This window comes from Harmonia axyridis, chromosome 3, assembly GCF_914767665.1.
Source record: "Harmonia axyridis chromosome 3, icHarAxyr1.1, whole genome shotgun sequence".
In the NCBI taxonomy this organism is placed as follows: domain Eukaryota; kingdom Metazoa; phylum Arthropoda; class Insecta; order Coleoptera; family Coccinellidae; genus Harmonia; species Harmonia axyridis.
Genome location: NC_059503.1, coordinates 7,955,240 through 7,967,986, shown reverse-complemented (window position 1 = coordinate 7,967,986; position 12,747 = coordinate 7,955,240). Strand labels below are relative to the sequence as shown.

Genomic DNA, 12,747 nt, shown 5'->3' with positions numbered 1-12,747 from the left:
TGGCCCCACAGAATGTTGTCTATCGGTGTTAAATCACAAGATCTTGGAGGCCAATTCACAGGTCCAAAACGTGAAATTAGGCGGTCACCAAACGTGTCTTTCAATAAATCGATTGTGGCACGAGCTGTGTGACATCATGGTTGTTCAATTCAGGAATGAAAAAGTTAGTAATCATGGCTCTATACCGATCACCATTGACTGTAACGTTCTGGCCATCATCGTTTTTGAAGAAGTACGGGCCAATGATTCCACCAGCCCATAAAGCGCACCAAACAGTCAGTTTTTCAGGATGTAACGTTGTTTCGACATACACCTGAGGATTAGCTTCACTCCAAATGCGGCAGTTTTTTTTTATTGACGTAGCCATTCAACCAGAAGTGCGCTTCATCGCTAAACAAAATAAAATGGACGTAGTGCGCGATACGTATTCCGCACAGAACCATTATTTTCGAAATAAATTTGACTATTTGCAAGCGTTGTTCAGGCGTGAGTCTATTCATGATGCATTTTCAAACCAAGCTGAGAATAAATCACTTGACAGCTGTTAAATCGGTCGCCATCTTGAACAGTAATGCCAACTTAAAGTTATATATAAACCCGTTACAAATACAAACTAAATTACAGCCTATTCCAATTTGAAACTTTTGGAAATCAGCAGGATGTTGCTACATCAAATTCCGAAGGATCCACTACCTCATAATATAGTCCCAAGAATTCTAACTCAATTCAATCCAACATCAACTAGAACGAAGACATCAAAAGGCAACACAGAATCGACATCACAAAACAAAAAGTTTCACAAGCTCCCTCTCTGCCCCACCTTCGTACACCAACCCCCAAATCTATTTTTCCGCACCTGATGCGAAAGCTCAGAATAGTTCAAACTTGTGAATTCCACCGCACCTCACGTACATCCAGAAGTTAGGTTCGTTGCTCGCTTCGCAGGAATATTACGTTCACACTTTCCCAACTATTCCGAATTTCACTCCAGAAACAGCCTTTCCCGAGTTTCCCGAGTCGATAAGGGAAAACTTGGCGGGCGCCGGGACGCTGAGGCAGTGACGAATCCCACGTGACAATGTAACGTTGTTGTGGCAGAAGTTTCGAAATTCGAAATGGTCAGCAGGATGCTGTGATTCTGTAGCTGATGGCTGGGAAGTTGGGGTAGATTGTGGACTTCGATGGCAGGAACTGTGTTCGTTTCTGCTTGAATAGGTGGACGAAAGTTGGATCTTGACAGCTGTGCATGAGATATACTAGATATAATAAGCTTCATTGAAATAAGAGCAACTAACGATGATCATAATAAGGTTGGTTGCCTCGAAAGTCCTGCAAACTTTCACCATCGTTCAGATACTGCATATAATAGGACAGACACTGTTCTACTTTGAGATTTGATGGCGCTACCTTTGAATAGTTCTCATGCAATGAGGTCAATGATACCTCATACTTAACAGGCCCAGCAGGAAATAATTTTTTTCGATAATATATGTACGTTCTCCAGAAATCACAAAGTTTTTGAAAGAGATGGCTTATGTATGGATGGATTTCTGGATAACATCTCCAGTGCTTCTCAGCTGGTGCTGATGCACGTTGAAATCGTATTTCTACTGAATTATCCTTTTTCTGAAATAATTCCTATATGGCTGCAAATTTAGACCACAAAATAGGCCTATCCAGTATTCTGTGATCATTTTTTTTCCTAGATTTAGTCGGCAACAAATTCATGATCATATTTTCAGCAGCGATTACCAACTCTGGTTCTGTCCCGCACATCTGAACATCGTCATCACTGTTCATTTCAAAGATCAAAATTACCTAACTTTGGTCACAATGATCAACGAATCGATTGTCAAGGAAATTATTTTATAGGCACTGAGACTATAATCGGAAATCTCTATTTATTTTAAAAATCCTTAATTTATGATTGTGTTTATGAGTGTTTATTGTGATCCAAAAGAAATTGTTATTGTACTTCGTGTTAATAGCACATTCCAGAACTCCATTGTTTGTTGGCCGAGGCATTAGGCTGAGGAGAGAATCGATTTTACTAATCGATACAAAATGTAGCATTATATAATGTTTATATAATGCTTGTGTGATACATAATCAGAGCGATATTTTGTTGAGGAAAAAATTGTATTCAATATTTATGACGACGAATTTAGATACTTCAGGATGTAATTCTATCTGGAATTCATTTTCTTGTGTTGACAGAAGAAGGTTGAATTACATGTATTTCCCAGGCTTAACGAATCAATTAGATTCAAGCCTCAAAGGATCGGCCCTTTGGCATAAGGGAGATAATATTTGATTTCGAAATACTTTAGAATGGACAGAACTGTAGATGCAATACGTAATTCAATTGGTACACATATGCATCAGAATCAGAGGGTACACTTGCAAAGGAGTAAATTGGTCCTAATTGACGCCATCAATGCCTTTGGATATGTAACCCACAGTCTTGTTGACTTTAATCTTTTCTGCATGAATGTGTCTTGAAGAAACCTCAAAGCGTCGCACATATACATTAAAACAGACAGGTCACGCTAGAATCACATATTCAAAGCTATTTGTTGATCTAGGACTGCCATAATACAATAAAATATCAGGGTAGGGACAACAAAGTTATCTTGGATGTGCCAGGTCGTAGTAATATTGAAACCGATGAACTTGCCAAAAGAATTTCATGAGCAGCACTTGCCGGACCTAGGCCTTTTTATGGGTTTGGATTTTTGGAAAAAAGCACTGGAAAGCTTAGGAATCAGAAGTTCTCTGAAAGAATTCGCCCAAAAACTTGCAAGCCAAACGAATTAGGGAATTTTTTGCTACACAACGAAGCTGTCACACGCTGAGCTATTGTAACACAGCAAACTTTTGATATAACCACCTTCTGTAGAGTATTGGCATAGCCAATTTTCAGAATCTACATGTCGAGCATAGAAATAGCTAAACATATAATGTACAAATGCCCAAGACTTGTCAGCCAGATCTGGGGAAGGAAATTTCTAATCCTCAAGTAGTGTTAATTAGGGCTTCTCTGAACCTTAGCAGATTTGTCAATATAGAAGCTGATCTCTTTGAGACCCTTTCAGATCAAACAAGTCGCAGTTCTGAACGGTTGCTTTTTAGCCAATGGGTCCAAGACTCAATCTGAACTAATCTAATGATCTATGGTAACTGATTACCACTTCTTTCAATCGCGTGTTATATTGAGGGTATCCTATTTACCACCAGATTTAATCCGTTAGTTCTCTATTACCATCAATTCAATAATCAGTAGACATGCCTTCGGATGTTAAACCTGCCTATTCTCCCAGCTACATCACGAGTTCCAAATCACCCAAATATTTGCCATTCGTCAAATCCGTTCATCCAAATCCGAATTCCGATTTATGATCCTACAAGCCCTCGCCAACCTAACTGAATCAACCCATCAATTCCTCCTCCCTTCCATAAGAAGCTCGGCACCCCAATCCAAAAGATTATTAATGTGTGCCTGTATCGGCTAACACCTTCTCCCTGTTTTAAATTTTATTGTGAACATCGTCGATACGTCCTATTTTCACCGCCGTGAAGAGATGAATTGATGACCCGATTGACAAGATTTATTCGCCTCCACGGTTGGTAACACTGCTGTGAATTGCCACTTGGATGGCTGATGTACGATGGAAGTTATCCGGTATTATGCGAAGGGTGCTATTGATGGATTGTGCCATCAGAAAGTTATTCCGGATATGGCTGGTTTTCGAATTGAGCGATGTATAGCGCACGGTTTGAAGTGACTGTAGGTATTGTTTCCGTATAGGTAAAGGGTTGATCAATACGTTCCTTACAGGTGGAGGGTTTATCAACACGAGTGAAAGATTCATAGGTTGGGGACAAAGTCATTTCGTATATTTCGCTTTATTTCAATGCTTTCCAAAAAGCGTTACAATCATCCAATTTGAGTTGAATATGCTTCATTCTGTTCTGACAATGGACTAGTTTAGGGATGTTGATAATACGATATTTGACAGGATAGAATTAAAATATAGAGCAAAACTGATAAATCAGTGAAAAAATTTTGAAAATCCATCAATAAATGACTGAGAAATAGATTATTTAAATTTACGTATTTTAGCGCGGAACGTCTTTAGTCTTCGACTCGTCTGTGACGTCACGCCACTTGCCTGTGATCGCTACACCATAAATTACGTTTAAATACTTAGCCGCGCCAAGGCTCTCGCGCCGTTTGTAGTTGTATAGTGTAGTTTTAACTCGAGTTTTGTTTTTATGTCACCATAATGGAAGAAGGCTTCGTGAAAGGACAAAGTTATTTTTACTCAATAACTTATTTCAAACCAACTTACACCTTAGTATTTTTATTATCAGAAATAGACAGCTAGTACTGATAGGTACTTACATCAAAATGATCTTCACACACATATGAAGTAGTTTTAGGTCCAATTAAGTCATGCCTCATTAATTTGCACCACTTCTTCCTTTGATTCATGTCATTTGGTACATGAAAAAACATTTTATTGGGGTTTTTAATTGTCGTGCTTGCACACATAGGCACAATACAATATTTGTAGGATTTTTTTTTATTTCAGCCATCGTGTAACGAACAAAACACGACACGAACGGCACAAGTGATTGTACACCAATGAATTCGTAAGCACTCTGCGAATACCAGTCGCCTCGTGTAAGTGGCGTGACGTCACACACTAGACTATGAAGTTATTCTTCCAAGCGCAACTTCAAAGTCCCATAACTTTTTCATTTCTAGAGATATTTCAATGATTCGTCCATATTTTTGTTTCATTTGACTTAAATTTTTAGATTTAATCCTTAAAAAAAAAAATGAAAACTAGTCCATTGTACTCTTGATGTTCGCTTCCAATCTCCACATGAATAACCACAATTTCTTCTTGCAGCATCATCAAACCTAGTCGGCAAATTCACCCAAAGTGTTCGAAGAATAGTACAAGACGTCAAAGACGAGGGCACCGCTAGTGGTCTAACTAAGGAAGAGGTCATAGAAACCAATGAAAGGCTACGAGCTGTTAGGATCCGAATGGACGAGTCGTACGATATGGCGAAGAAGGCCTTGGTTACCCTTATGGGCAAGTACAATGATAGCAAGAGTGTCCACAATGTGTTCCAGAGGTACGGCTTGCTTAAAGCAATGATAAAGGTAGTTAATTTTTTCTCAAAGTTCAATTTCTACTTGAAAGTAATCAAAGGACTCTTATACACTTATACACTGATATATAAAACAGAAATTTCCTGTTTTCATTTGAAAAATCAACAAAAATCTAGAAAATTGAGATTTATTTTCAATAATTCCGTCTTGAATCATTATTATACTCCCAAATATCTTGGAGTTGAACTGGAATTTCAAGGTCCACTTCAAAAATTAGCTGGTTAAAAAGAAAAATAAGTACAACCTTTAGTACAATTTCCACTAGAGTAATAACATCATACGATATTAATTATTTATCTGGTCAATGTATCAGCAATAGGAAACTGCCATCAACACAACCATTGTCAGACAGAAGGTCTCCACGCCATTACGTAGGAATCATAATCGAAAGTAACCCAAGAAGAATGCATGTCATCAAGGGAGGACAGCGATATACCGGTTTCACCCTTATTAGGGATCATCAGTACCGCATAACCCTACCAAAGATGACAAACAAACGAAATGGCAGGCACCTTATTAGCTGGTTCTTCATGGGGTGCTAAGGCCAGCACTCTTCGTACGGCAGCTTTGGCCTTGGTTATTTCTGCTGCTGAATAATGCAGTTCTGTTTGGTTCAATAGTGCTCATGTTCATGAAATTGATGCACAGCCTAACGTTTCTATAAGATTTATCAGTGGAACTATTAGATCTACATGCTACCACATTTACTTCCGCCTCATATTGGTAAATAGGTCTCAGTCAAGAAATCTTGGGAAACATTTCATTTCTACCCGAACTTATTTTCAATTGTTCCTCACCTCCCAGGTAGTAGACCTGCCAGATTAAAGTCACGCAAATCTTTATGGATTGATACCTTTCTTAGATCTAATGAATGTGACAAAGAAATTTGGCGTTCGGAATGGAGTTCTTGTAATATCCTCAACAAGAGTCAAATCGTTGATCCTTCAGAGAAAGTTCTAGGTTTCAATCTTCCTAGGTAAATTTGGTGTTCTTATTTTGAATCGACTTAGGACTGGTCATGGTCGTTGTAATAGTATGTTGTTCAAATGGTATTCTATTGATAGCCCACCATGTGAGTGTGGTGTGAAAGAAACCATTGAACACTTGGTGAATTCTTGTCCAATTTATAAATTTCATGGTGGTTTTCAAGCAATCCGTTCAGTTCCAGATACTCTTTAGAATGGGTGCTAACTTCAAATCAATATGATAAAAACCAACATTTAAAACTTCTTTCTGGTTCTTTTCTTGTTTGTTTTCAGGTTCAATTATAAAGTCATCAACCGTTGGTGAAGAGGAAGGATGTAGAAAATTCTGTTTGGATTAAGCCCTTCAATATTTATATGTCAGCTTATTCTGTAAACAAATACACAAAACCAGGCACTGCATCTATACGGGAGACAGAGTTTTTACTGAGGTTTTTATCTGTCCTATTGAATCATACGTGGAAATGTATGATGCAAAGTTTACATCTCTTCTGCTAATACTGAGATAACATCTGCATATGCTTTGCTGTATATATACTAACACACTGTATGTAGAACTCGTTAGTTATTCCTGGTTAACGGAGGATGAGATCTAAAAGTTGAACATCCGATATCAGTTGTAGGATATTTCTGATAGAAATTGCTATTTCCTTAATAAGAATGAAAATCTTCGAGATATAAACTCAGCTGGAGGCAACAAACTAGACATTTTCCCCTGATGGTATTCTTGTCGAGTCCTTCGAGTTCCACGGTCTCGAAAGATTCATTTTCTCCTCTCATCACAGATGATAATGCAATCTGAACACCCGCTAGAGATTCAATGGGATTGCCTGAGTACAGTTAATGTAACCAGGGTCCCCTCTATAGGTCCACGGTGCTCGTGAGAGCGTTGGCCATTAGGATGCTCTGAAGGCAAGGATCATTAATTGGAGAATATTCATACACAAATCGCCTTTTTTTTCCTGAGAGGAATTTTAGCGTTTTTTTTTTTTTGTATTTTCCCAACCGCACAGTTTGTGTGGGGGGTTCATAATGGGATTAATTAATTAACTTTTCGTGCCTACGTCAGGCCATTAGAGTTGCTTTTCCTATTCGGTACACAGGAAAAGGAAGAATTATGGGATGAGTAGGATTTCCATGGAAAAAAATTCGTTTCGAATATGATTAAATTCCTCATGGAGTTTGTGCTCTGGTACAGAATAATTAAGATTAATTGGAGTTGACAATGAATGAAGCAAACTCGAAGAACACATAACAGGATTGAATTCAAAAATTGATCAATTTATAATTTTCGACTGTGTTTGGTCAAGATACCTTATGTGAAGACAGTAGCTTTTTCGTATTCGTATTCTTGTATTTCATTCACAAAGTAACGCGTGGACCATATACGTAATTCAATCTTCTGAATACAATTTTGAAATCAAAACTGAATATAATTAGATATTTAATTAGTCTGCAAACCAATATGACTTGAAAACCTAGAATTACGAGATACTGTCAACATCGCTTTGTTTGGAATAATTTTTTGATGATCCGAATCTACCCTACAAATTTCATGTTTCTAAATCCTTCTGAATAATAGCAAATTCAAGAAGAATATCGAAAAAAGATTACTGAATATTTTCGTGACCACGATAACAGTAGAGATATGAACTAACGATTTCAATCTTCGTGCAGTAATGCAGATTCGTGATTACAGATTCGATCGGGTAGAGACTTGGCGTGTACATGTAGAATAATCATCTTTGGAGCCATCGCAGCAAGTCGAATATATAAAAAAAAAATGGGAAGCACAAACCCGAAGTCTGGAGCAAATGACCGATCGTTCATAAATGCGTTATTTTCACTCTTTCCAATGATACAATTTGAAATGGCAACACTGTGTAGGTATAATTTTTTTCGACATTTCTTATGTCATTTGTGTTCAGTAGGTTATGTCACTCAATCATGAAAAGATACACGCTTCAACCTTAGCTTTCATGTGGTGTAAAGGTGAAAAAGTCTAAAGGTGTTACATAACAAGATTTCGGCGATCAATTGTGATTACCTCTTTGTTCGTTTCGTTGCTTGCGTGGCACGTAGCACAGTCTTGTTGAAAACAAACATCATCAACATCACTATCTTCAAATTCCGGCCATAAAAAATCATTAATCATAGATCGGCAGAGCAATACATTCTTTCCAACAGTAACATCAGCCTCATTTTCAAATAAGTGAGGTCTAATCACACCACAATCCCAACAACCTCACCACATAGTGACACTTTGAAGATGTAAAGCCTTTTCAAAAATCATTCTTGGACTTTCCAAGACCCTAATGCAACAAATTCGCTTATTACGGTAGCCTTCGAGGGGAATATCGGCCTCATCACTGAAGATGATTTTTCGATGAGAATCCTGATCATTTTAATGCATTTCAAGGGTCCAATCAGCGAATATACTACGTTGCTGCTGATCAACCGGCTTGAGTTCTTGTGTTAACTCAACTTTAAAATCTTCAAAACTAAGTATTCATGAAAAATACGGTTCAATGTCGTTTGTAATATGCCTAATTCCCAAAATCGACGAGCAATAAACAAACCTGGATTTTCATCATCACTATGGGCTACAGCAGCAATAGTCCCAGTTGTTCTTGAGCGAGGCACACGGTTTCGATTCTTCACATCACCAAGTCGTCGAACAGCTTGAATTTCTCCTCAAGTTTTACAATTGCTGACCGAGAAGGTGCTTCACGACTGCCCAAAAATGTTTTAGGTTCAAGAACTGAGACCTCCATTTTTGTAGAAAATTTTAACAATTTCAATGCGTTGTTGAAGTGGGTACCGTCTAATTTTTGGTAGTTTTTACTTGTCAATTGAAAGATAACAGATTCAGAAGTCGTAGTTGCCCAAATTGCGGTCTATTCAAAATGAAACCTTTTATTGAAATACCCTGTAAAATTATATGGTCCTCAAGGGTATCCTTGACTTATAAATTAACGATAGTTTAATACCTCCTAAATTCAATATTTTCTACATATCCAGTCACACTTTTTGGACAACAATATATGTCCACACCATGTATAGTCCGTTCAGGAGTTATTGACATCCTAGATAGATGTGGTAAATCGAAATTAAGTATGTAATGGCTCATTCAGTAATAAGTAATATATTGATTTATTGAATTCAAGTTGGTAGGTGTTTGAAATGTCATCGACAGAAAAATTATATTTTGAATTTAGTTCTGTTTGTTCGTGTTGCATTTCTATGTTCAGCAATTTTTAATGATAACCAGAGAATAAGCCGCGACTGGACGTTCAAGGCCTACTTCGATGTCGATAATTACTGATTAGACCTCACATACTTCCATTTTTTTGCATCTTTATCGCTTGATCGTTTGTTTCAGGAGGTGATACGGTTAGAGACCCAATACTGGACCCTCGTGGACATACCGAAACAGGAGAAGCAGGAAACGGTGCCCGCGTTCGTGCTCCGTGCCTGTGCCATCATGGAGAAGACGCAGAAGTCTGGCGAGGGGGTCAAGACCTCCGCCCGGCTGGCTGAGGAGGCCCAGGAGAAGCGGGAGAGAATAGATCGTTTGGAAGGTCGGTAACGCAGTTATGAAAGTTAACGGAGGGCCAGAAGCGGACGTTGATGATAGTTGATGCGACGCGAGGAGGCGCGTGTGTGCTTGGGCAGAGGTGGAGGTGGAGAGGGGGGGGGGACGGTTTGTTTCGCAGTTCGTCCGTCCGGGCCTTAATTTCCATATCGTGGAATTCGCGTCTGGGTAACACGATTTCCCTTTCGTAGGTAGGGCGAACTCTCTCGGAGATTTGATTAGGTTTGGGTTGGGGAGTGTGTTGGGAGTTTGGTTGAGAAAAACAATGTTTGCTTGATGAACTATATTTGTTTTATTAATATACAGGTTCATTCCAGAAGCTAGGGTCGATTCTACTATCAATTTCCAACTAAAAGTGTCCCTCAAATGTCACGCATCTTGGTCCATTGCTTTCCGATCCCATGCTCAATTTTTTCATCTGGCCTGACCTGCCTGGTTTATGTTTAGCCTGAATCAGTATTGTCAAAATCAGCTGACTGAAAATGCTTTATTTGGGTAAATAACTTCTTTTTCAATTGAGGGAAACATCTACCTTATACAAATAGAAACTCAACAAATCTCGACAAGTTTGAATATCCTGTCGGCACCTGTTGGGTAGTATGAGACTCAGCTCAAGGGTATACTCACTAAAAATCTCCAGTGCCACCTAGCTGAACACGTAGAGAAAGGCTTAGCCAGGGTTTTGGTATTCTACGATGTAATGTCTGGATTTGTGGTACGCTGTCCTGCCCTAATGGAGTATGGGATAGGACAAACGCAATTCGTTTGTGGTTGTAGAGCCATCCAGTAGGTAGCCTAAAATGCGTGAGGTATCTACCCACCTATAAGATTCCTCATTCCGTGGTTTCCTCCATAGCTCTGATTATGGAACTTAAGCCTGAGGTAGTCCCCGATGGGAATGGGTTGGAAAGCCTCCTCCCTTAGAATTTAATCACAGTAATAGCAAATGCTTCTTGACCCTGGTCTTGACCCAAGGGTTTTGCGACATCTCTGAACTAACACGACTAAAGCAAATCCTAAGTCCTCACAGCACAGGATTGACCTTAGTTCGAGCCGGGAAGTTATAAGAGTGGAGTTTTTAAAGGAGTTTAGTGTTTTTGATCCTGAGCAGTGACATTGAGCTGAGCACTAACATACTTTTTTGTTATCCTCGTTTCCTAAGATTCGATGGCACAAAAATCATAGTAACTCCTCGAATAGTGTAGCGAGAATTACACTCTAGATCCTAAAATGGCGCTCGATGTTAGCAATTTTCTGCTTCCTTCTCGGCCTCATGTGTCTCGTTCAGCTAGAACCTGTCTTTTAGAAGGGTAGAGATTTGGGGACGTTTTTAGGAGTAGGCAAGGTATTGGTAAGAATGTAATGTTTGGAGGAACATGGGATTGTTGAGGAATGAGGAATGTAGCAGGCTGGGATTAGCCACGCCACATTTTCTGGTCTGTCTTAGTTTCGCTGTCTACTTCACAGCAGGCAGTTACTACAAGCCCTCCCACCATGGTGAGGTGCTGGCCTCGGGAGAGCTGAGTGAGTAACCTAACCTAATCTAACCTTGCTGTTGGTTATTCACCCTCTATCCCGAAAAATAAAAATCGATAAACCCCTGTATATAATCATTGTCGGTAGTAACGCTAAAAACTTTTCAATGAAACAATTAACCACAAAAAATTCACAAAACCTTCAATGAATATTTCTTATCATTTCAGATATGACGACTGCACAAATCGAAGCTGAGAACACCCAAATGACAAATGACTTATACCGATTACTCAAGAAATACTCTGGCTTGAGGAATCTTATCAGACAACTGAAGGTAGGGATGTCCTTTTGATATTAATATTATTCTAGAATAACCACCACAGTTTGAACAGAATTGAAAATCTGATGTTAAAGGTTATTATATGCTATTAAACCTGCGTTTTCATCGAAAATTGTGTCGATGTGATCAATAATATTGATTTTTGACCTTGAATTCTTTTTCAGTTAGTTTGAGACCACTTTCGGCTCAATTTTCTAAAACTACAGACATATGGGTAAACTGATTCCTTTCATAATCAGAAAATTGAGCTTCAAATAGTTTGTATAGATATTTGCAAGGTTTTCTTGTAACCTCTTGTCCTAATAATTTATACTTGTGCATTAGCACACCAATTAGAAGGCGTTCAAGATGTCCCCCATCTCAAAGGACATGCATAATAAAATATTCAAGCTACTCGTAGAGTTGTAATACTAGGGAAACTTGGTCTGTTGCCAAACCCCCAAAAAGTAATTAATATCCCTCTGTCAGCGTAATTGAATAATGTATAATTGGACCTTTGTCGCCTAACCGATTATAGTATCTCTTCGTACTTGTCATTATCTCAGCCTCAAGTGCATTGTTATCGAGAGCATTATCCGACTGCTGAAGTGATCAAGTCAGCAATGGCAAATTACTTGAAGCTAGCGAAAATATAAGCCAAATGCATAATTTGGGTTTCTTTGATTTATTTTCTATGAAGTAGGTACAGGGTGTGCCAATGCTAGCTCCTAAATTTCAAAGGTCTTTACTTGCCTGGAAGGTTTTGTAATGTAGGTCCTTAAGCTATTCTTTGAACATTCCATCTTCCAAATGATAGCCTTGGAGAGCAATACACATTTCGTACCTCTTGAGTTTATCATGGCTTTCTGGAAAGTGTTCTGGAAATTGTCATAGTTCACATATGAGTTTTTAGTCATGACAAACTGAGCCGTAATGCTTTCTGCCTGCTGAGGTTAAAGCTTATTTCGAAAGCAAAGACAAATCTATCTAAATTTTCTACAGAAAAGATATTGAAAATTGAAGGAGCATAAGAGTACACGTATCATTCTTGATGGATAATGTCTTGACGACTAAGGTCGAATTTTTAAGAAAAAACTTATTCAGTAAAGTGTTAACTACAATCAATTTTTGAAATTTAGAGTCAAAAAGTTTTGGGAATTGGGAAATCAACTTTGGTAAGGTGGAA

General features: G+C 38.5%; 1 protein-coding gene across 2 annotated transcripts in view; it reads left to right on the top strand.

Moving 5' to 3' along the window:
* LOC123676121 overlaps positions 1 to 12,747 on the top strand; it is a 91,077-nt gene that overhangs the window by 75,805 nt on the left and 2,525 nt on the right. For both annotated transcript variants that reach the window (XM_045611837.1, XM_045611838.1), the window contains exons 3-5: positions 4,920 to 5,179; positions 9,554 to 9,752; positions 11,470 to 11,576. In XM_045611837.1, coding sequence (XP_045467793.1) covers positions 4,920 to 5,179; positions 9,554 to 9,752; positions 11,470 to 11,576 — 566 coding nt within the window. The remainder of the gene's footprint in view (positions 1 to 4,919; positions 5,180 to 9,553; positions 9,753 to 11,469; positions 11,577 to 12,747) is intronic.